The following is a 25,633-nucleotide window of genomic DNA, read 5'->3' as shown; positions in this document are numbered from 1 at the left end:
GGGATCTAAACAACCCCATAAATCATAAAAGCGACAGAGGCAGATTGTCCTACTGAACAAGGAGAGACAAAGGAAAACTTTTAAGAAGCCGGGCTTTTAACTCCCCAGTCCTCCTTTTCACCAATCCCATCACCTGAAACACAAACCTGGACTTCATGTCTGAGAGTCGCTCAGGGGTCGTTTGAAGGTTAAATGCGATAAGAGCGAGTCCCTCCTGAAAAGCAATAAGCTAGGCTGACTGGAGACAATCGCCATAGAGACAGTGGAGAAAGCTCTGTAATACTCCCAGGAATTGGTAACAGTTGGCCCCGACAGAAAACAGTCACAGAGGGGTGAACACAATCTCATCTGCAGTCTGAGCAGGAGTAAACCGTCCACACACATTCACAGAGACACACGCAAACGGCGAGTTATTACCACCAAATCCAGGAAGAAATGACTGAATTTCTTCGTTGTTTTTTTTCTTTTAAAGGTTACAGAAAAGCAATACTCACATGCGTGGCAATTTCATCAGAGCAACACAATTTTGACTCTCATAACCAAGTTTCACATCAACACTACTGCACCACAATATCACAGCCAACGAGAAAATCCATAAAGAAATGTTTACTCTAACCTCAGCTTTCCTGAACACATTGGTGCTGTGGTATCTGTAGTTCTATCAGTTGCTGAGATGTCTTAGACTCTGTTTATGTGCAAAAAGCAGTTGACATCATGACACGGAAAACTCAAACACTTAGACTGAGCTTTAAGGGGTAGGCCTGCCTGCAGTCGAGATCAATAATAGATTAAAAACTGGATACAGCCCAAAATGGGCTCAGAGGGAAAACAGTCTTTCTGTCTTACATTGGACTTGGCGAAGCATCACACTACACAAACTTTGTTTTGTTTTTTCATTGTGTTGTGTTATGGTGTGAAGAATCGTCCGTTATTCTTATAATATCTTAATGTTATTGTAATTAGGAATTATTTTCTAAAATCTAGCCTGACCCTCTACCCTTCATTTACCACCCCTTTTCGTGGTCTGTACCCATAGCGGGCCCCACATCACAAGTTTTCTAGAGCCGCCCTGGCTTGCTATTGCAAATTGTGACAGAAAACCAGAACCTCCATTCTGCAACAGTTTCATAGTCCTGAAAGTCCACACTGAATGCCTTACCAGGAGCACAGATATTGAAAAAGGGAAATTTTATTCCGATTTACATCTCTGCTTATGTTTTGTTGGAAGAAAAAGCTCAACTAGATGTCGTCAGTCAGAAGCTCCTCTTGGTTTATGAAATTGGAGAATAGCTTCATTGTGTTTCTTCTTTCCACCTGTGTTGTAGTTGCATCTTTCACATCACATAAAAATATGCTTTGGCACCACAAGACATGCACTTGCCTTGTAAATGGACCTCTGCAGGTGGTTTTATGCTCTAGCAGGCACAGGTGGTTTATAGACAACACGCCTGTTTCCTAGACATATCTTAATTACAACTGGAGCATCGTGCACATCAGCTCTGCTAAAACCTCATGACTTAACTTAACAGCAGGTTGACTGCAGCAAAAACAAATGCACAACAGCGATACATAATTTCTTCTTACAGATATAAATTGTAGACATTTCCTGCCTTTGCTTTCCCAAACAGGCGATGCCAAATCAGAGGACACGGCCAATAAGGAGGCAGGAGAGGAGAAACCCGAGGAGGACAACGACTATCACCGTAGTGACGAGCAGGTAAGGCTTCTTTTCCTGATGGAAACCAATTTATTTCCTCTTTTCTCCTCTGGGACCTTCCACAATAACAGCCTCTCTTTAGTCAAATAAAAGAAAAGCTTTTTTTTTCTTCTTATTGCTTTGAGATAACTTAATCCCCCAGAAACTGCTGTCGACAGTTTTTAATTTAAACTACGTTTTTCTGAAGCAACTGTTGACAGCAGGGCGAGTGGATTATTCACACAAAAACAGGGAGATTGTTTGTGGAAAGAAATGTTGAATATTTGACATCTTCCTTTTTCTGCGACGGTCAGATGTGTAAGAACTATTTGCATGGTTATGTACCACTAAAGGTATGATCATGGAAGTAAATGATATAGTTTTCAGTGAAGTGGTGAGGATTGGTCTCTCTTTTGCTTCACAGATTGGAAGCAAATTGGGTAAATAATTAAGGATTACAAAGCGCTCTGTCAGAGATGAATGCCCAATGGGATGAAACTAGTGTTTGTGATAATTGTTGGTACAATAAACTTAAAAGCTTGAGCAACAATTATTGCTTTTTATAAAAGTACCTCCCTTGTGGTTTCCCAGGCTGATTTACAATTACTGGCTTCTTTTGTTGTCTGGGTTGTTTGATGTCTTCATACAGACGGTGCGGCTTCACATCACTGCCACCTATCAGTCGCATTTCCATTTCCACAAAATGATATTTTCATTTCTAAGTTCTGCAAAGTAGCTGATACAAGAGGGGATAAATTTGAGGTTGTTGCTGGACAGATAGTTTGATTTAATGACTCAAACTTGTTTGTTTCATTCCATCAGAAAATGAGATTCAAGGTGATTAAAAACCGCAACAACCAAAAATACAAGCCAGCCATCTCCAAAGAGCCGCTTCTTTGCAGGGAAAAATCGGCTGACACGACGTGGGTGAAGATCCTGCCCTTTTGTAATTTCAGCAGTGGTGCAAAATGCACGCAGAATATTTAATGCTCCACTCTGAATGCAGTGATGTCAAATGTCACGGAGAGAGGTGGAGGGGAGAGAGCAGAGAAATATGAGATGACTTATAAAAGAGGGAGAAATTGCAGGATTGAGAGGGAAAAATAGCCGCTGATGGTAACAAGTCACCAGGCAGGGTGATGAGGTGATTGTAAAATTGCAGGATGTGGAGGGAATTACATGTGAGGTGATTGAAAAGGTGAGTCTCATCAGAACAGGAAGAAAGGAAACTGCTGGAGGTGGAGGGCGGATGGAGGAAGGGAGATGGTTATGAAATGACGTGCACATTTTTCACTTTGTAGTTGAGACTATAACCACCAGTAAAAAGCTACGTAATGCACAATGCATCAAAATACTAGTTTAGATTATAAATCATTGTTATTGAAGTCATATAAGCACTTCATCTTCTATATAATCTAAAGAACTTCATGCAGGTGCTCTCCAGTAAAGAATAAAGGTATAAAGGTCCTTTTTGTCTGTACAGCGCTGTTGTCTTGTATCTTTTAATGACATCATAAAATGTAGAATGATGCAGTAAATATTCTTTAGTTTGAGATTAAGCTGTTTATATCTGAGTGCTCTCCTCAGGATAATTTAATATTGATTCACTTTAGCTTAATTAGACCATCTCCCTAAACACGAGCTGGTTTTCCTGCTAATTCCAACTGGAGCATTGTTTTTAAATGCTCTTTCCTCCAGTTCAATGTGTCCTGTGAGGAACGCTAAATGCAATGAATAGTTTCCCATATGACAATAACTTCCTTTGCTTGGCACTTAGTTAGTTTATTCCAATTTCCATCAAACTATGAGGAGACTTAATGATATATAATTCATCCAGAGGCCAGAAGTCGGAGCAACGATAAAAGGTAAACAACAGTATGAAAGCAGGAGGCCTTTGAGAGCGATCAACTTCAAATGAAAAAGATGCATTTCTGAGCAAAGAAAGGAAAAACAAAAGAAGCTAAAGCTTTGGAAGAAAGTTGAAACTATGACACTGTCTCCCTCCCCTCTCCCTTCACACAGATGCGAGAGTCGGCAGGCGTTTCGACACGCGTGGCCGATTTCCAGAACACTTCCATGCTGCCTTCTGGACGACCTTTCAGAGTGTAACCTTGAGGGGTGTGTGTGTATATGTGTGTGGGAATGTTAGATGAGGCGGTCTAGGAAAAGCTAATTTCACTGTTACATGCACAAAACTACAATCACAGTAACCTACATTATCAGCAGAGCATGAAAACATCTCACAAGTTATTTTTTTCCAGATAAAGTATGAAGTCTGTGCCAGGGTCACCTTTTTGATAACATCTCTGTGGGGAGGGACCTGAAGGTGATACCCATTTAATAAGGCTGATGCCCTGCTTGCAGGTTGTCTGCTGATTTCTGCACAATTCTGCTTCAGGCATGTATGAACAAAAATCCCAACAGTCTGGTGTGTATAATTGATAGGGTGGTGCTTTTACAGGAAAGTAGGTGCGTATGTCACGATACGATAAACCGATCACATGATTTCACTTGAATTCTTAATGGGTTGATATAAGGGTTTAGTGTATTTCCATGGCAGCATTAGAGCGCCCCGTACAGACCTGGCAGATATCATCTAATTCCTGCGTGATAGTGGGCCTTGATAGGGTTCGGAATTACTTTCCCATCGTGTTTTCAGTGATTTTTATGTAGATGCGTATTTAGGCCTGTCGCAATAAGTTAGTTAAAATGCACAATAAGAAAAAATGCATGCAATAAGTTTGCTGGACGCAATAATTTTCATTTGCCTTTCTTTTGAGCATGAAGGCTGCATTTGTTTTAAGACAATATTAAATAAACACAGCAATACAACAAGCTTCCATCCGCACTTAAAACACAACCATTAACTGCAGTTTTCCCAGCTGGGAAAAAAGACCTCAACAAACAGGCTAGCTCCATCTTCCCGACAGTCCACGATCACTTGGGTGTTTAACCGACCGATTAAACACAAGGAAAACAGTGCAACATTGTGTGCACTCAGAGTGGTCGGGAAAGAGATGCTGCCCTTTAATGTTGTTAAAAAAAAGACAACATTTTGAAAATTGTTGCTAACATTTCACAGCCAGTATAAATTGTCTGGATGAACATGCATGTTACAAATGGCAATTCCACAACTTTACAATGACATGAAAAATGACATAAAACCACGTTGCCAAAACCCCAGATGAAACCCTGATCTGTTTTAGCAGACTGGGGACTGGATGAGCATAAACTAGTCTGCACATCGATCTAAATGTTCTTTAGAAATTAAAGTATGTTGATCTTTGAAAGGGTGTACTTGAATTATTATGGCATTATTGTTATTTTAGTCGAAAATGGTCTTGAAATGACACCAATTATTGCTTAGCGCAATATTATCATTTATCGCAATAATTTCTGAGACAATTAATTGCATGGCAAAATTTGCTATTGTGACAGGCCTGTGCGTATTTCATGAAATGGTTACATCTTTTTTTAAAAACAAAACTGGTTCTGTCTTTGTGTGGATGTATTCTTAAGGCCTATCACAAACTGGGGCCGATGAGTATAAACGACATTAAATTGTGAATAATTCGGAGATGAATTATTAATGTTTGTTTACGCAAACAAAGTGTGATGTGAAATTGGGAAATAAAAGAAAAGTTCTAATAAAAACAAGAAAAAACACACAAATAAACCAAACTTGCAACGTGGCTAAAAGAGGCATTGGGTAGCCTACATCCTGTTCTAGAAAAGAGAAGAGAATTTGGGGAGTTTCATTGTTTAATCCAGGACCATGGCCACTTTCAGACAGACTTTTGGATGTCCGTGGAACAGTTTGAGGATCTGCTTTATCTGCTAGCTCTTTGCTTTAAGAAGCAGAGAAGAAATATTAAAGACGCTCCGCCACAATGATGCAAAGTTTGTATGAAATAACAGCGAAAGTGACACCTGCATAGCTCGCAACCGATGATCTATCAGTCAACACGCCTTCTCTGTTTGGTCGATTAGATATCTGTCGGATGTGAATATTAAAAAACAAAAAGAAAATCAACTTCAGTTTAAAAAAAATTAAAACTTGTAAAACCGTTGGTAAAAATTTTGTGACTGAAATTAACGTTCCCATTGACTTTATACTGATCCAATAAAAAATTTTGCTGTGCGAATTATTTGGACGAAATATTCAAAGTTGTTCTGTAAAGGCCTTTAGAAATGACCATCGCTTGGAAATACAATTGAACAACAAATATACAATACTGGGGCTGTTACAGGCTAAGGTAGGGTAGACCTAAGGCTGTGTGGTCTGACTGTGTTTTATATCACGTAGGTCCCAGGACAGTCTTCTAGAGAAAAGTGTAGAGAGATTTATGCTCACACATCTGCCACTCATTCCCACTGGCACAATTTCAGTAAAGGAAAATATCTCCTGGATTTTTGGTTTTAGGCTAATGTTCCCCAAGTGAGTACGAGTTGAAAAGCTACATTTAGCTTAGGGGGGGGAAAAAAAAAAGTGGCTTTGCTCCAAACTATGACCTGAATTTGTACAAGTCTGACGCTCAAAAGTCACACAGTCAAACTTTATTTTGCACACAAAAAGGTTTAAGGACACTACAGATAGAAATGTTGCATCAGACATCTACAAGGATGCAGGGCTCAGTTAGGAGCCTGAAGCTCTCGCTGCATGACGCAAAAAGCACACATGATATTTTCTTGATGTGTCTCACTATTGCATTACTACATCTGTGTGTTTAGTTGTAGCAGCCGTGCTCGGCTCCACTGGCTTACCATTAATGTACTGTAATGTAATGAAACTGCTGCAGCCTGCTGTGAAGCCGCCACAGAGTCCAGATCACCGGTCCTGCTTTTATTCACATTATGATCTTCTCTCATTGCCACCGCGACTGGAAAAGGAATATATTACCATGTTAGGCATTGCTTATTGAAGGCTAGGCTTTGCAGTGATCTGGTGCCAGTGTGCATTTGAGCATGGAGAGGAATTACAAGTTTAAACAGAAATCGGGTTAATGTCTGTTCCTCATCTCTCCACAGTGGATGTGAAGAGACAGACGGACACACACACACATAAAGAAATGCTGTTTTTTTTCCCTCTTAAAATGTGAAGGGCAGAGGCCCAGTAGCGATAATGCATTCAGGCTTCTGCAACCACTGACTGCCAAAACCACCTACCATGTCACCTCTGGGAGAAAACAAGTGCACCAGCCAGTGGCGGTGAAAGTGAGCCGCATGAAAGAAGCCAAAGCAACAAGCATTGTTGACAGTGTTGCTTCAGTGAGATGTGCTGTAAAAGCAGAGTAATGACTTAAACATCAAATTCTGGTCCTTTATGTTTCTGGTCCTTTATGTTTAAGTTGTTATGCTGTTCTACAGGCCCTTTCACGCATGCTCTCCTTTCCATAAACATTAGTTCAAACGTTATTTAGTGCCTCAGTTAATGTTCTGCATTTTCACTGTTGTAAGTTTTGACTTCATACAATGAAGCCTTCACAGAGTCAGACATGGTTATGGTAACATGTTAAACTATCATAAATAGCTATTAGCCAGTTATTAGGTTTGATAGAGACCTAAATTAACCATTTTCTAAGGTCTCAAATCAATGTTTACAACAACCTGATTTATTCCACTTCAGCCTTCTCTCACATAAAGTCTGCCTCTTTAGAAGTTGTCAATACTTGATTAGCCTCAAAGTGAATGATTAAAGTGTAATATAACCAGGGCGGATATTAGACTTTTTGATCACGTACAACTGCTTTTGTGGTTTTTCTAAAGGTTTTTATACAATATAACAGCTAAAATTGATCGTTATGACATGGCAGTGGCTAAAATACTGTTTGATAGAATAATAGTGTTAATAGTCTTTTCCTAACTCCTTTTTTTTTTGGAATTTCTTGAAATAATGAATTGTATTAGACAGTTTCCATCTTCTGACTGGGGAAATTTTTTTTTATTGCACCTTCCATTCACGTCTACCTCCGGTTGCACTAGTTAACAGACAAGTGAGGCATTCTCAACTATTTTTATGACTCTGAGAGCAGTCATTGTATTAAAATTAAGTTATTAAATTAAACTATATTTGTTCAATGTAAAAACAATAATTGTGCCAAAAAAGCACCAGTTCAAAATTCAAGTTATTCATCCAATTAAAGTAATGTTAAGCTTTCCAGTGGGAACTGCAGAAGAAGCGAGGGTTAAAGAGGAGCAATGTCTTAGACAAAAGGAAAAGCAGCTTGATGGAAAGCCTGGTCAGAGGAGAGCAAAAATGATGCATGTTTAGAGGTTTTTGTTTTTTTTTATCTGTCTCTAAATTCTTCCGGCATGGTGAGATTTTTATCTTCAGGTTTTACAATTAAAAACAGGATGGTTTATAATGTAAAATCAGAGTTCCGTCACTGGCTGGTTATTGTTCTTCATGACTCCAGCGACGTCACCACTGTACGTAGAATGCTATTGATCACGATTAATTGTGTGTGTGTGTGTGTGTCTGTGTGTGTGTGTGTGTGTCCCAACAGGTCAGCATTTGCTTGGAGTGCAACAGCAGCAAACTTCGGGGTCTGAAACGCAAGTGGATTCGCTGTTCAGCACAAGCAACGGTCCTCCACCTGAAGAAATTCATCGCCAAAAAGCTTAACCTGACATCGTTTAATGAGGTACCTACCGCGGCACGCTCCAACAGCCTGTAGGGCAGCGCCAGGAGAACAGCTTCACATTGTAAAAGCAGGTTTTAATGTGAAACGGAGACCGAGGGCGCTAATTCAGGAGGGAAAATGAATGATCCCATTCGTTTTTCTTTTCAAAGCAAAACTCTGAAACGTCTGAAATCTTTGGGTGGTTTGAGCCAGAAAGTTTACTTAAATACATAAAATTACACAAAAGTCAGATTTGAACATTTTCCTGCTCTGACTTGTATTCAGCCTTTGTGTTTGTCATGTTTAGCATGAAAACAAGCCCTTATGATATGTAATTGTTCCATATATTGTCTCCTCATTCAGAGCAGCAGGAGGGAGAGTGGGCGATGAATTTGACAGATGGATTTTTAGATGGCTGTGAAAAATCACCACAGTGGCCTTCTTTTCCTCTATTTTCCCATTTTCTCTGTTGTGTTTTATTTATTTTTTTTGGCTGACACACAGATGAGTGGGAAGGCTCCATCATATCATCGGCCTCCGTAACACAACGGTGGCGAGGCGGACGCTTCCTCTCTGCTAGCTATTGTTGTGCTATTTTCTGAGTATGAAAAGATGTTCGAAGCGATTCAGCTTTCAGCGCCGAGCCAAATGCGCAGCTTCACAACTCGCTGCTTTGTTGGGGAGAATGGCGCACCACTTAGTCAAGGCTCATGTTTGCAAACCCACTATTGTGGTTATGCCACACATCTGCGCGTCTGAGCAGGAAGAGCATTCGTTAATAATTCAGAGAGAGAAGAAAACTGAGAGACACAAACTTTTAACACAAGTCTTCTGAGAATAATGTTAGATACTAAAACAGAACTAAATTCTCAGCGTCTTCACTTAGAAAATCCATTATATTTATATTTTGATTACAATTTAGTGATGCAACAAACTCAAAATGAGTTTGATGAGAAGCATGTTTACCTCCCTGTTGCATCATTCTTTCTTTAAATTAGACTGAAACCATTTAAGAGCAGTGGATCTTAATAGTTGCAGTATTTCAGTGGATTCTGTGTTCATTCTTGTTTGAATAGAAGATGTCCACAGTCTTACAGTCTAAGATGTGGACTGCAGGCTGCCCAGTCACACACACATTATGTATGCAGAGACACTGCCTGGAGTGTTGCAGAACGAGCTTTGGCTTCATTCTACTGAAATAACCAGACCACCTGGGAAAAGATATTACTACCGTGGTGGTAGAACATGGTGCTCCCAAACATCCACCTCTGGATCAGTGCTACTTTCACACATATAAAGTAATCCACACAATGGACATTGATGCTCCCTCATACCATCACAGATGCTGGCTCTTGCAGCTGTCTTTGTTGAACACCTGAACAAATGTCCTCTTTAACATCAAATGAAATCTGTTTTTCCCCCCAAAAAAGATTCCTGATTTGCTCTGTAATTGCTGAGAAACTGATTTTCTGTACTTTCTTTCATTATGAAATATAATATTTAGCATTCAATGGATGAATGAATGAATGAATGAATGAATGAATGAATATTTAGCATTTATTGATGAAAATCTAAGCTTTTTGCTCATACTTCTTTTCTTTTACCCAAGCCTGACACCCTCACCTAACACCATTCTTCTGATTGTAGTGTAGTTGTTTCTGCATCAAATCCTAGATTGATTTATCTTTGCTAAATTGAATTAAATCAGTTTTTGAGAATGTTTAAAATGTTTTAAATTTTGTTAATTTTCAAATGTTTTTTTAAAGCTCAAATTAACCAACAAAAAGGATATTTGTTATTATTGCATTTAAGAATATTTGTCATAATTTCTGAAAGTTATTTGAAATATAAAACAGATTTTTTTAAATTGAAGATCCTGACATTCATCGTTGTATTCTGTAGTGTTTTATCCTATAAATGTTTAAGTTAAAATGTACATGAAATATTTAGCAGCTAATGTGTTAAAAGGCAGCTCATTGGTTTTAGTGTTATTCACTTAAAATCATGCAAATTTCAGCCTTTTCCCAGCACAAGTTTGAACTCTGTTTGCATTAAGAAGAAACCAAAACTTTTCATGTATGTTTTCATTTACCTGGGAGAATTATAAGAACCAGTGTTAGCATATGGTTTTAGTTAAATAATCATAACTAGAAAAAGTATTGGCATCACATGTACTAACTTTATGTATTACAAACCAAGCTGTAGACATGGCTAAGGCTGTTTTCTACAATTCTGTCTTGAAAGGCAGTGAAAAATAAAACAATAAAATAGAAGTACTTTATTAATCCCAACTTGGGAAATGTAGTTGTTGCACATTCCGTGTACATTAGTGTTTATAACACAAACAAACAGAACAGTATCAATTAAAAATATCTGCAAAACCATTGCAAGAAGAGGTAAATAACCTTGTACAATGTAAGTAAAATCCTGGAATGTACTATTGTCATATATATCTAGATAATATGTTTGTGATGTTATCAATAAGGGGTTAAGGATGAACATTTTCCTAAAACTGTACAGCGTTACAAAAGGTTATTAATGGATTTCAAAGCTGAAAATCTTTCACTTTGACACAAACTCTGGACGTTATTACAAACTCATTTCTGCACTGGACCAAATCAGAGCATCTCTGTTGGTGCATAAACGTCTGGTTAGAACCAGCAGGTGGCGCCGTGACAGTGTTCTCCCACAGCTTTCGCTCTGGCTCTCCCTCCCCCTCTCCCTCACAGTATTGACTGGCAGATGTGAGGCGCTGCTCAGCAGAATATCAATGCCGATTCACAGGGGGTGGTAGATTCTTTGAGCTGGTCGCGTGTTCAATATTGAACCTTAGTATTATCTGCGCAGCAACCAGAGGCCTCTTCATGTCCAAATGAGCTTTTCACAGGAAGCAGAGACGTCTGAGTAGAGGGGAAATATGGGAGTACATTGTCTGAGTGTGGCTAGGCAGGTTGTGCTTCCTCATCACTGCTCAGATCCAAAGACAAGCAGCCGAATTTAAAATCCCTTTTTCTCATATTGCGGTTTTATTAAAGAATATGGATGTTTACTACCTGAACGTCTTTGGTATCATTCAGTAATTTTCCTTCCCTCTCTGCTTTTACAGCTGGATATTTTATGCAATGAAGAAATCTTGGGAAAGGACCACACTTTGAAATTTGTTGTTGTAACAAGATGGAGATTTAAGGTAAGTGTTGCTTCAAAATGTCAAACACTGGCGTTGGTCTGCTTGTACTTTAGTATTGTCTGCTGTTTCAAGGTTTATGTATGATGCATTCAAGTTCTGACTTAATTTGATGCATGTACTTAAATCTAATTTATTAACATAAAATTACTCCCCATATCTCTTTAGTGGGATGTATCGTATGTAAGTCTAAAGTTTAAAGACTTTTTTTTTTTAAAGGAAATATTTTGTTTTTTCCCCAACATGCAAAACATAAAACAAAATAGTTGGCGTTTTATATATCACAAACCGAAACATTTGTAATAATAAATGGATTATTTATGGAAAAACTTAAAATGTATACTGTTGATCAAGTTCTTGGTTGGTTTTTACCAGAAAGAGTTTAATTTTCATGCAGTGCTTGAAGGCATCATCAACAAAGACCAATCACAATGCTGTTTTTAACAAACCAAATCTTTTGTTCAGGCATCCAGGGCAACATGCCAGTATTCTGTTATTTTCTGGTATTTGTAAGATGCTTTGTTGGACAATGGTCTCTCTATTCCCTTCTGTCTTTAACCACTAAAACAAAGGTTTTTACTGAAGACTCATTTTATATAATAGCTAGCTTTCTTACCGTTGTGAGACAATAGCATGCAGCTCCACGCAGCATCGATGGTCACACAGCGCCTTGGTATACATGTAGCCTTCAATGAGGATGCTACAGTTTGGTTTCAAAAGTCTGCACAGCTCATTTAGTCTGAAAAACAGAAAAGTTTCACATGGGGTTTCTGAAGCTGAATACAAAAAGTGACAAAACAAGTGTAATGCAGCCAATAAATTTACCTACAGTTGCAGTCAGAATTGTTCAACTCCCACTACAAATTCAGTTTATTTGCAAAATGAATAAACTAGCAGCAATTTGCATAAATCAATCAATCAGAAAGCATTTAAATTGCTCAACACAACTAATAGAAGTGGTTTCTCCAAACTCAACAGAAAATGCCTCATTCTGTAACCACAACAGTCTCAAGATTATTTAACCCCTTCATCACAAGCATTTTTAGTACAACACCCTTTTGTGTTTGTGACCTGCTGCAAACGTGATGCATAGCCAGACACCAGCTTCTAGTTCCTGTCGAACGTTAGCCCATTCCTGGTGGTCAAAGGTCTCCAGTTTACTAATGCTTTTGGGTTTGCATGCTGCAACTGCCTTTTTCAAACCCCAGCAAAGATCTTTAATGGAGTTCAAGTCAGGATACTGTGATGGCCACTCTATCTTCCAGGACTTCTTTTGAACCAAGCTTTGGTGGGCTTTGAGGTCTGCTTGGGATCATTGTCCTTTTGGAAGGTCCAATGACACCCAAGCTTCAGCTTCTTCGCAGATGATATCCCGTTTTCTTTCAGGATTTCCCGATACTTTGATTGAATCCATCTTGCCCTCCACAAGCTGTAGGTTTCCAGTGCCATAGGAAGCAAAGCAGCTCCAGAGCATCACTGTTCCACCGCTATGCTTCACTGTAGGAAAGGTGTTGCTTCATTCTTCCTCCTCCAGACAAACCGCTGAGCCGCAGGCCTGAAAGGTTCCAGTTTTGCTTCATCGCTCCACAGAACAGGATCCCAAAACATCTTTGGCTTCTTTAGTGTTGAGCAAATTGGAGACTGTTAGGCATGTTCCTTAATGTGCACCTTAATGTGGAAACAAACTTCAGTGTCTGCTGCCACCAAGTCTTGCAACTGGTCTTTTGCAGTCAGATGAGGGTTTTTGACCACCTGCCATCTCAGAAATCTGGTATCAGCCACTGATATCTTCCTCTTTCTGCCACATCCAGGTAGTATAGCCCCTGTTTCTTCTGGAAACTCGCCAACTATATTTCCAACTGTATCTTTTGGTGCATTTAATGTCTTGGTTATCTTTTGCATCCTTTTCTTTGTTCATTCAAAGCAATTGATCTCCACTCTGAAAGTTCTGAACAGTTCTCTTGACTTGATCTCTAACATGCAATCCAACATCACAGTAAACAATCCAGGTATCTGAGGTGTTCCATCTCAAGCACACCTGATTCAGCTAACACCTTGATTTGTTGTATAAGGTGTGCTTCAGACCAGACCTGATTTGTGTATGAAGACTTGTATTCAGGGGGTTGAATTATTCTGATACTGCAGTGGTCATTGAAAGTAACATTTTCTGTTGAGTTTGAAGAAACCACTTCTATTAGTTGTGTTGAGCTATTTAAATGCTTCCTGATTGATTTGTTAATGCAAACAGTTGCTAGTTTGGACATTTTGAACATTAACATAATTTGCAGTGTGGGTTGAATAATTGTGACTGCAACTGTAAATGTTTGTCAATTTATTTTATTATTATTTTTTTTTTTTACAGTTGTGTTGTTGTCAACAAGATAAAACGTTTTTGTTTTGTTTTGTTTCCCTTTCAGAAATCTCCTCTCCTGCTCCATTACAGACCCAAGATGGACCTGCTGTAGCTAAAATGGACCCAGTGGTTGTTTTATTATTAATTTGTCGGCCCGGTGGCCGGACTGTGCCGAAACCTTTTTATTTATGCAAAGACTATCAACCAACACCAAGCAAAACAACTGACGGTAAAAGTCAACAAAAGCCAGCAAATCAACATCTGACATGACAAAAGCTGGCGTGTTTCTAGGAGCTAAAACAACCATTTTTTTCTTCGTCCGCTACATCCTACATATGTGAACAAAAGGAAAAACAGGAAAAAATTGGAAAAAAAAAAAATGGAGAGAAAGCATATATTTATACTTTTTGTACAGAAGAGACACATGAACCAAGACACTACTGGTGCTCTGTTTACACGCAAACAAGATGTCGGGAATCATGTGACCGTCTTTTTGAGCTTCTTGCAGACTTCATCCCCCTCAGACATTGGCTGGCAGAAGAGGAAAGTCTTTTATTTATACATATGTATATGTATATATATATGTATATGTATATATATATGTATATGTATATATATATATGTATATGTATATATATATGTATACACACACACACACACACACACAAAAAGGCATCTCTTCACACTTGTCTTGGGAGCACAGAAAGTATATGGAAAAGTTATACAGCAGGCAGTTGTCTCGAGATCTTTTTTTTTTTTTTTATTCAATTCTGTCTAATTTGCTATTGGATTTCTGATGATTGTCAATTGTGAATAGGCTAATTTTTTGTGTAGTAATTTATGTTCTATATACCAATATTGTACATAAAATGTCATTATAGAGATTGAAGAGAGACTTTAGACTGTTAAGAGTGGATCCCTAAAGTGCTATCTATACGTTGGGCGAATAAGTGTCCGCAGCTCAGAAATTAGGATTTTAAAAGACAAGACTCACTATCAGTATCAAAATATATAAAAGCATCTTTTTATGTTGTCTGGGTAAGACACAAAACAGCTCTATCAAATCCTCCTCGGTTTATGTGTATATGAAGTCTTTAATATTTCCCTTCCTGATATGAGACTTTAGCTTGGAGAACGAAGAGTAAGCATTGAAACAAAAAAAAAACAAAAAAAAAAAAAACGGTTCCCACATCCATGCTCCTCCTCTCATGGAGAACATTTACCTTTAAATATTTAAAAAAAAATTTTTTATCATAAAAATCAACAACTTTGCCCATTAATGCCTGGAAGATGTAAAATATATTCCTGTTTGGGCAGAGTAGTTGTAATTTTTCTCAGATTTTTGCTCCTGTTCTGATCTGAATCCTCACATCGTCCGTCCTCTTGTTTCGCTGCTGTCGCACCAGAATTTTCCTTCAGCTGCATTTGCTGGAATTTTACTGCAAAACTACCAAAGCTGCGATAGGAAGATTTTCTTTTTTTGTACAAGTAACGAGAAAACTCACTAGTCTCTCTCCTCTTAACCGCTTCAGTCTCATCACATTCATCCAGATCCAGTTTGGATGATCCAGTTTCCTAAACTGATCTTGTATCGTTGCGCTTCTCGGGCAAATTTCAGTTATGTCTCACTGCCAGCTGGAAATGCAAAAATTGTTTCACGATCTTTCAAGGCATTTCCGAAAGTTAGAAATCATTTTGTCACAAAATCAGCATGAAAATTGGAATTTTGTAAAATATTCAACACCAACTTTGCAAAAGACTTTTTGAACACAACACACAGTCAGGTTTAGCAGGAAGCATTTTTAAACATTTTGATAATGGAATTTAGAAAAAAAAATGACCACTGTTTGGTTGTTTTGGTGCTTATAAATGTCTGTTTTAAACTTGAGGTTAGCTCCTCAGCAACACGCTGCTCCTAATTGTGAGACAGCAAACTAACATAAAGGTCTTATCCTGTTTGTTAAATATCCTGAACGTTCTGTGACGTTACCCACTGCTGAATCCCTGAACGCTGTCAAACCTCAAGCAGTATTACCTCGCTACAACTCAGCTGCAGTTTACCTTTGTGCACTGCATCAGGCCACAGCAAGTGTTTCTGTCCGTGTGTTTTATGTCTGAGATCTGAGAAGTCTGGGGAAAAAATGTTGGACATTGAAATGAATCGCAGCTATTTCCGAAAACATTTCAGCAAAATTCCTGGTGGTTCCACTTCACTTACAATAAGTCAAGTCTTAAGGCCCTCCATTCATCCAAACTAATCTGTTCATTGTTTTTTGTTTATTTGTTGGCTGAATTTAATTTGTGGACTAAAAAAAAAAAAAGAAAAAATTAAAAAGAGGTAAGATAAAAATTTCTTGTTTTTAATTTTTAAGAGTAACTTGTGTGATCAGTGACAAATTTAACTTTTTTTTTTTTTTTTTTTTTTTTGGCTTGTCTCCATCACCTTACCAAGATTTACGAAATTCTCAGATGGCGCTAGCTCAGCCAAAGATGAGCTACACATCTTTGGTTGAGCTTTGTTAGAAACTAAATCTTAAAGAAAATGTTCAAAATGTACAAATTATTTTAAACATAATTAAACTATGGCTTTATGTTTTCTTATTTTGGTCTTTCAGCCACTTTTTTAAAAAAGAAAAAATTTTTTTTTTTACCCTTTTTAGAGATTAAACTAATAAAACAAATTGAAATAAAATATTTAAAAGCCAAAAACAATGAGCATCACCATCTCCTCGGTTCATTAAAGGGCATTGTGTTGATGAAAATTACTGCAAATGTTACTTACTGTGACACATTATGTATTATGTATTTGAGGTTTGAAAGGCTTATACAAATTATTTAAGAGAAAACATGAACATGGTGCTTTTAATATCTGCATTTTGCCAGTCTGGCTTGTGGTTTTGAGTTTTATTAGCCTTTGCAGTTATTTTACAGCAAATATTTCCTGCCAGTCCAGGAATCTTTGTTCCTCCCAGTCCTTGTTGGGTTTTCATTGTTGTCACCTCCTGCTTCTGTAATCGTTCAGCCAGGAAATCTCTTTACTGTGCATCAGCTTTTTCTTCAGGCGATTAAGCTGTAAAAACCCAACATGGTGCTGCTTTAATTATGACAAACAAAAACTGGTATCACACACACATTTCTGTTTGACGCTGAACACTGAATGGACCATTTGGCGCTGTTTAGAAGCGAAACAGAGGTCGCATCTGTGTGGTTTCTCCCTGAATCTTCCCACAATGAGCCAATTCTCCTCTTTGGAAGGAAATCATTATTTTGATTGTGGCGCAATGTGAAGACGCTCAGATGTCTCCCTGCGTCGCCCGCTCTGTCGTGAGCCTTTAACTTGGGGTAGGCAGATGTGTTGGCTTAGCACAAAAAATTGAAACGAAGACGAGCAGCCTGCACGTCGCTTTTCTTAAAAAAAAAATAAATAAAAAAAAAAAGGAAAACTTTTAATGATGACAAAAAGAGGCAAATGAGGATATTTATGTTTGAAGAGTTTTTTCTGTCGCCATCAGAATGAAAATAAAAAGCTGATCTGCTTTCTTTTTGTAGTTAAAAGCGGAGTATGTGCAAATGTACCACGCCGTTGGTTAAAAAGCCTGAATTCAACAACCTGCGCGAACAAAACTCCATTTTTTGTATGATTGCGGTCAGTTTGAGGAACCTGATGGAGGACACGGGGGTCTTTGGTCACAGTGACAGCCAGGCGTCATCTCTGTGGCTGGTGCTTTTTTAATGGTGCTAACAATTCCTCATTTCAGACTTCTTAAGACAGATTCAGTCGCAGACAGAGGCACTGTGAGAAAATCCTCCTGTCGCCTTTTTCCACACGTCTTTGCTGCTTACCTGTGTGTGCAGATAAAGAAGCCCCCCCCCACCTCCTCCCATCTTTTATTGATTTGTTGGCTTTGCCCACTAGCTTAGACTTGCTCTGGGAAGCAAACTGAGGGAATTTTAAACAAGTCATAGACTGTGACGGGGCTGATGCTGTGAAAAATAAAGGAAAGTGGTGAGAAATTGGGTGTGCTCGCACCAATTTCATGCCTCAAATAGAAATCACACTCATTACAGGCTTCTTTGGTGAGATGTATGCACCTCTCTGTCAGATTGAGACTTGCTTCAATCTCTTCCAGATAATTGACTCTGTGAGACTTTAAAATGCTATCTAGGAGATTTAGTTTCAGTTCTGGACGGGGTCTTAAGGTTTGTGGGAGATCTGGCTATATGACAATGAGTGTGTGGATACTGCTGGTTTCATTAGATTCATCATAACACATAAAATAAAATCGGGACCAACATTAAGTCATCAGTGTCCGTTTGCTCGACAGCCAAGCAGAGAAGCTTACAGGAGGCCGGTGTGCCTCGCTGCATACAGGAGAAAGGCTTCCTGTGTGGAGCAAGGCCTTGATCTGTCAGAACTGCGTCTTCTGAGGTGGTTTTTCAGTTTCTTGTGGACCGTCTGTATGAGTAGATTGTAGTTTACTCAATACACTCTGGCTGCTTTGTGCAGTTTCTGAACTCCAAGGTGTCTCACAAGCCTCCTCATTGGTTTTAATACTAGTAGCCAGATCTGTGGCTGCAGAATCATTCCTGGCAACTTGAAACGGTTTTTGTGTGTTGGCATCACCAAATGTCACTGGGACACTGGGAGTGTAGAAGCTCTTTGTTGTCCAGCTGACTTTTCCTCCCTCATTTTATGAGTTCTCTGTGAAGCTCAGTAATATCACCAGCGAGCATCATGCGCAGCGGAGAGACGGAGACCATGAGGGTCACTCACGGACCAAAAAAAAAACCCACTCCTATAAATACAGGAATTTGGCAGTGATGCTGCAGCGTTGCAGCTGCAGCTCTGAAAGGCTTTGAAGAGCGCTGCGCTGCGCTCCAATGCACCGAATCACACCGCTGTAGGTGGGGCTGTGTACAGAGCGCGCTGCTGCTCAATTTATGGATCCTTTTTACCACTTGAGGATCCCGATTGTTGTTTTTACAAATTCAAAGTCAAGCTTCAGTGATTGAACGATCGACACTGCAGGTTTTAGTAACCGGGGGAAAGAATGAAATGAAACTGTTAAGAGCAACCAGATCCCCGGCTAGCGACGAGCATGATGGAGATCACCAATAAGTCTGTCCAGTTTTGTGCGCTTATTTATTTCCGATGAAAAGTGACTGCTGCAGTTGTTTCTTCTTGAATAATTATTTGAGACTTGCTGTCCTTTTTTGCTCCGACTGCATTTTCTCTTCTCTGTGAAAGCTACCAGACTCATGCAGGAAAAGGCTTAAATTATTAATTCACAGTTTAATTCTTTATCTATTCATCAGCTGTTGATTGTGTTCTGTCTACGCAATGCTCTGTCGGTGTAACAAACACAAAGGTTGTGTTGTTTTTTTTCTTAGTCAAGTGTAAAAGAACACAAATGGTGTGAATCTGGCAATGTGGTGGTTGTATTTGCAAGGAAAATGTGCAATATACGGTTCTCAGATGGTTCCAGGATTCAGCATAGAACTCCATTTTTATTATTATTATTTTATTTTGTTTGTTTGTTTGTTTGTTTTTTTACCGTTTTCCTTTTTTCCAGTCAGTTCCTCAGGTCACTAAATGCCTTCTGGTCCTGAGGGTGACCAGGAAATCTCAGAACATACACTAATGCACCCAAAATACAAATGACTGGATTTTTATTAGTCTTGTCTCTTTGTTTTCTTTCCTCCAACATTTTATACAACAAACCTTCAAACTTTTTTTTTAACCTTTTTTTTTTTTGTTTCCAGGTTACTGCAGGCACTTATTCTGGTGTCCTTTTCCTTGCCTCCTTTTGTATTATTGTTATTTATTGCACATGTACTGAACTGGTTTCCATTTAAACATGTCTAATTCAAGGAGTTTGGGGTCTAGTATGGGGCTGGAATTTCTTACCTTCAGAAGTACAGAAGCTTTTTGTCAAAAACCTAAATGTGTATTTCATGAATAAATGCCTTTAAAAGTGCTACTGGTCATGTGATTTTTCTTTCTTTTTTCTTTTTCAATTATCTGTAAAACTGTTCATCTGCTTTTTGTTTGTACTTTTACATCCCTCATATTAAATCATCATCAGTATAATTCTGGGTTTTTTTCCAGTGTTTTTTCTTTTGGGAAATAACCCTAAAATGTTGGGGCTTTTTGGCCCTTTTTATATACTTATGTCTATTGGATATACAAATCAGTATAGCTTTTGTTCTCTATATATGCAAATTTCCACCGAGTGGAGAATTAAAAAAAAACAAACAAAAAAAAACAACAACACATGGCTGCTTTAAAGCAACACAAAGGTTTCAGACCTTAAAACTGTGCTTGTGACTGGTTTTAATGACAAATCGACATTGACTGCATATTCCTGGAGCTATTGTTGCCTTGCAGCATTTAGTTGCTGAGGAACCACTGTGCACAATGTTTTTTCTAGCCTTGGGCATCACATGACAGCTTTTCATCTCTTTACTGCATCGAGTCACATGCAACTGAATAGCAACCCTGTTTTAAACATACAACATGGCGGATTCATCAAAGAAACATTGGAAGATCTGAGCAGAAAAAGTGATGGAACAAGTGGTGAGAAAAAGAGCCAACATCAGACTAACTTTTACTGGCTGCAGGGAAACCAGAAAAGAGACTGGATGCAGGATACATGCAGAAGTAGCCTTTATTATTAGGGGGAAAAAAAAGTGAGGAAAATATGTCTATTTTGTGAATAAAAATGTGTAAAGTGTCTTATCAGATAATTAGTCAGTTTGCCTTCATTTTTGTTGATGGTGCTGTCATATTTAGAAACTATTCTCCTCAATAATCATGTTAAGTTTGACATAGTTTTTAACCAAGCAAGAGACTGAATTTCTCAAAATCCTGTTTTATAGCTTTGATCATGTAGTTAAAGGCCAAGAATAAACGTAATTATTTTTGTTAAACTCCGACCATTTTATATTTAACTTTTTTTTCCCTCCTCATCTCAACCCTAAGGATGCATGTCTGCTGAGAGCTTTTCTTAAGAAGTTTCATTATGCTGAGATCACAGCCCTGCGTTTCTGAACATAAGCACTATTTTTTTTCTAGTTAAAATAACTGCGAACACAGTTTGTGAGTTTCAATAAATTAACAAATAAGTGGATTCTTGCATGGTAAATGTAAAAGTTTGAACCTTTCAGAGGGTTAATTTTTTTCACAATTAAAACAATTAAACTTGGGATTTAAATATAATTGCATAAAAATAAGAAGCATTGCTGCTTTTGGTTTTCATATATGAGCAAGAAATGTATTTCTCTTGGATTTTTGGTGTAAAAAAAACAAAAGAAACAAGCAAAACGCACACAATCCAAAACTATCGATCAAAAGAGTATTTGCCAGTACCGGCTGCCTTCTGTCATGGTGGCAGATGTTAAATGTCAGGCAGTCAGTGGCACAGCCTCAGGTTTACATCTGCTCACACTCAGGCTTCAGATATATTCAGCCAGTGGGGCTTATTATTCAGGTCTTTCCTCCTGCTTTTTAACAGATGTACAGGGCTGCAGTTGCATGGCTCACATACAAAATGCAAAGAGAAGTGCTTCAAAGCTTGAAGTACAAACTACATATTAGATCCTCATAAACTGGCAGTAAATAACTTTTTAAAAAAAATGAAATTAAGTAACTTTGAGCTAAATAACACCTTGTTAATTGCTCAACAGTGCAATTAACACCTTGTTAATTGCTCAACAGTGCAGGTTTTGCCAGCACTTTAATCCATTAGCACTTTGCTAATGAGGACTAAACAATAATCAGTCAGCTATAGTGGCTATACAGAACACTGACCCTTCAGCAATGGATCAGTTCTTACCCTAAAATATGGTACAAAAAAGAAAATCACACTATGTTGTTTGAGGAGATATTGAGGATTAACTATATAATAACTTTTCAAACACACCAGATAAATTGTTTGTCTCCTATGCGGATGCTCTGGGAGCATGGAGTACTGGACCCCCTGGTACGACCGGTGTCAGAACTTGCTCCACATTGCTGACAGTAAGTCAGATTCATTTTCAGTGAGGGTTGGTGTCTGCCAAGGTTATTCTTTGTTGCCAAATCATTTAATTACCGTTATGCACAGAACTGACAGAGTAACCGAGGTGTTTAGTTGTTTGGTTTGGTGGCCCGAAGATTGGTCTGTGCTTTTTAGATACACACACTCTATTAATCCCTTTAGAAGGTTTTCTTCTTGAAAGTGAAGTTCCTGCATCACCATTCACAGCACAGTGTTAAAAACAGTAAAAGGTCATCTCACTGCTGACTGCTCTGACATCCCAAGAGCTTATTAAGGATGCTGAACGACTGCAATCTCCTCAGGAAACACAGCTGACTGTGACCTTTCCTGTAGCGAGATGGTGGGTGTGACTGGACCAGTTGAGCTTTTCGTCTAGCAACAGGAAGTGCTTGTATTTTTGAACAATCTGAACATCCAGTTTTGCAGATGATGTGTTTCTGCAAGCTTCATCAGGTTGTGATATCCAACTCTTATTGGTGTGATTTGCAACCCAGTGTGAAGGCATCAGTGTCTGCACATCCAAACCTGAGACCTTGACCAGCCAGAAACAGGTAGAGTGTCCTCTCAAGGTCAGTAATGAGGTCCTGATCTGTGTGGAGAAGTCCAAGTACCTCAGAGTCTTGTCAGGAATGGGCGAGAAACAGAGAGGGAGACTGACAGCATTGGTCTGTTTGAGTGTAGATGGAACTAACTGAGCTCTTAATTTATGTCAGTCTTTGTTCATGTGTTCCACCTATTGACTAAAAGACTGCAAGAGATTGTCATCACAAGTGTCCGTAATGAGTTTCCTTCTGAGGGTGGCTGGGTTCTCGCTATGAGATGACAGTGAGAGGTCCATTCGTCTGGAAAGGGTTTGGATTGAAGCCATCGCTTCATGGAAAACCCAGGACAAGCTGGAAGGAGTACACATCTCAGCTGGCCTGGGATTGCCTCAAGATACTCTTGGACAATCTTCCCCGTTTGACCTCCTGACCCCACGAGCCAACCCCGGATAAGTGGCGATGGATGGACAAATGAAGTGAATTGTGGCACATACAGAATCACCTCTTCAAAAGTCCTTAAGATATCAAAGATACATCATAGTGAATATTTATAGTTTGCGTACATTTTAAAATTTCTTTATTACTATAAAAGAATTTTTTGCACACAGAGGTGGTCTTACAAAGGAAGTAGGTTCTAGTTTAGCCACCAACAACATCTTTAGCTGCAGGCACATGTTGCCACCATGTGTGTGTTTACTGCATTGGGAGCGAAGCATCTGTTTTCAAAGATTTGTATAACTTTATAAATTCTAATCCAGATTATAATCAAAATAAAGAAAGAATTGTTAAAATACATGCTAAAGATGGCCCTTCAATGGACTGGTGACCTGTCCAGGATGTCACCTGCCTCTCGCCCAATGATTGCTGGGATAAGCTCCAGCTTCACCGCTACACTTATTAACTAACCACAAGATGAGTGAAGCAATGAATATGAAATATTGGAAAAATGCTAGTAGTAGTTGAATTTAGTTACTTCAAGTGCATATCAACACTCTAAAACACCTTAATTTACTCTGAGTCTAGCGTGTGAAATGGATAAACTGTATAAAAAAAAAAAAGACACCATACTATTCTAAACCATATGTAGCTTAGTAGTTTCCAAAAATGACAACTTTATATGCTTTTAAGTAATATGCAGTGTGCAGTACATACAGCGTACCGCGTTTATTACCAGCTTATATGCTTATAAGTAATTTATTTCATAGCATTCTATAGCATTTTTAGCAAGTTTTCATTGAAGAAAAATATTTTGAAATTAACCAAGAGTTATCACCTTTATCACCTGTCATACTTAGCTGACAGGACTAGCGGTAAAATAAATAAAACAAAACATTAGAATTATTCGGATGTGTCATTCAGCTGTAATATAGCAACAATAAGTGACTAAATCAAATTTTTGTTTTTGGCCGATGCAAGTGCATTATGAATGTAATGCAGACTGGTCAGATGCATATTGGAGAATATTAAAAACTCAGTCCACCCTTTTGTAGGAGGACTGAATGGTAGTAGGAACCACGGTGCAATGTTAGAGGTAGGACCCAAAAGAAGGTCGGACTGTATATGGAGATGAGATGGAAGTGTTTTAATAAAAGATGTGGTAGGAGCTTCTCACGTGTCCTCGTCTGTTCATATACAATGCCTATCGAGGTATGTTACACATTTGTGAACTCATCTAGCAGAAGTTTACATATTACAATTCAGCAAAAGTCAGTATGTACATCTCGTATGGCACATGGTTTTTAAAACAGATTGTGTCTCATTTAAAGTGGTGCTATCATGGTATTTTGAGTTTTCTGAGCTTTCTACAGTGTTACAGTGTTGAATCCTCATCAGACATGTGAACAGCACTGTTTTTTATCACCTAAACGCATGTTTGAGTTTGAGTTTGAGTTCCAGCACGCTCTCCGTTCGGTTTCCATGGCGACGAAAAACGCGTCGTTTTAGAGAGTTTTTTCTACTTGGAAATCCTTGTGACGTCCCCGGGGATAAGGTTCGGTGATTGGTTACCTTCTACTGGTTAACAAGGGCATGTACAAATACATCAGGCGGGTGGAAAACGTCGGATAAAGTTATTTCCAACGATGGCTGGTGAGTTTACCAAAGAGAGACATCCTGCTGCATTCGTTGCTGTGGGTTGCTGTTTTCCACTTCGTTTTCAGGGTCTAATTCAGGTTCCAACATGTAGGGCTGTATGCTATGTGTTTACATTGTATTTTGTTTTTATTGAGTTCATATTAGCCTAATCCTTCTGTTTATGAGATGTTACAATGACGGCGAAAGCAGGTGCAGTGCGCGCCCCCGATGTAGTGCAGTGGCGGGAGGCGGGGCTTAAGAGTCTCAATCCACTCGTTTTGCCCACAGGCTGATCTGACAGCCTACGGAGAGAGTCGGTCTGAAGTAAATAAAGCGATTTGTGACAATAACTCGATCAATCCCAGCCCTTCTGGTCTCAGAAATAAAATTAAATTCGCCCGAAATGCACATAATAGTTCCACTTTAATAGCTTTTATTTATCAAGCTAAAATAATTAATCCATGTTGCATGAAAGAGGCTTTAATAGCTGAACTTATAATGTGATTTCAAGCCTGAGAGATGTGGTTGTTTTACAGGTGTTAGTGGGTTTTGGAGAAAAGTATTTGAAGAATACTGAATGATGATAACAAAAGGGAAGAAACAATATGTTAATCAATTATTAACTTTTTGCTTAAGTGTTTTGACTTCAAAATGAAAGAAAGGCTAATTTTAATAAACTGAAATTGAATAAGAAATGTCATGAATGATGTGATAGAAAGTGAAAAATCAGCTAAATAAAGTGGAATTAGATGTGCAGTTGAATAAATTGCTATGTAGTCATATTAATTATTACAGTCAGATGTTTGTTCATACAGAAATCACACAGTACTCACAAAAGTTGGGGATATTAAGGTTGTTATATGATGTCAGAATTAACCTAGATGTACAATAACCTTTACAGGTGAACATAAATGGACTGCTCACATTTAGACATCAGATCAAAACAGCCCATGTGATAAATGATGGCGACATTGACATTTTTATGTTGTGGTATACCCACTACTGTTTTATTTCAATAATTTTAGGAATTATCAGTACATTGTTCCCCCTAAATGTCTGACATTCATGATGTAATATCAATGTAGTATAAACTTTTTGCAATTTTTTTTATACTCCAAAAGTT

General features: G+C 38.4%; 1 protein-coding gene across 1 annotated transcript in view; it reads left to right on the top strand.

The window, feature by feature from the left end:
- Window positions 1-14,230, top strand: part of pcgf3 (polycomb group ring finger 3) — a 29,882-nt gene extending 15,652 nt beyond the window's left edge. The window contains exons 5-8 of the mRNA XM_079249614.1: window positions 1,629-1,717; window positions 8,203-8,340; window positions 11,426-11,506; window positions 13,921-14,230. Coding sequence (XP_079105740.1) covers window positions 1,629-1,717; window positions 8,203-8,340; window positions 11,426-11,506; window positions 13,921-13,968 — 356 coding nt within the window. The 3' untranslated portion in view covers window positions 13,969-14,230. The remainder of the gene's footprint in view (window positions 1-1,628; window positions 1,718-8,202; window positions 8,341-11,425; window positions 11,507-13,920) is intronic.
- Window positions 14,231-25,633: the final 11,403 nt, after the last annotated feature.

The sequence above is a fragment of the Telmatherina bonti genome, assembly GCF_933228915.1.
Source record: "Telmatherina bonti genome assembly, chromosome: 12".
Taxonomy (NCBI): Eukaryota; Metazoa; Chordata; class Actinopteri; order Atheriniformes; family Telmatherinidae; genus Telmatherina; species Telmatherina bonti.
This window is presented reverse-complemented; position numbering and strand designations above follow the sequence as displayed.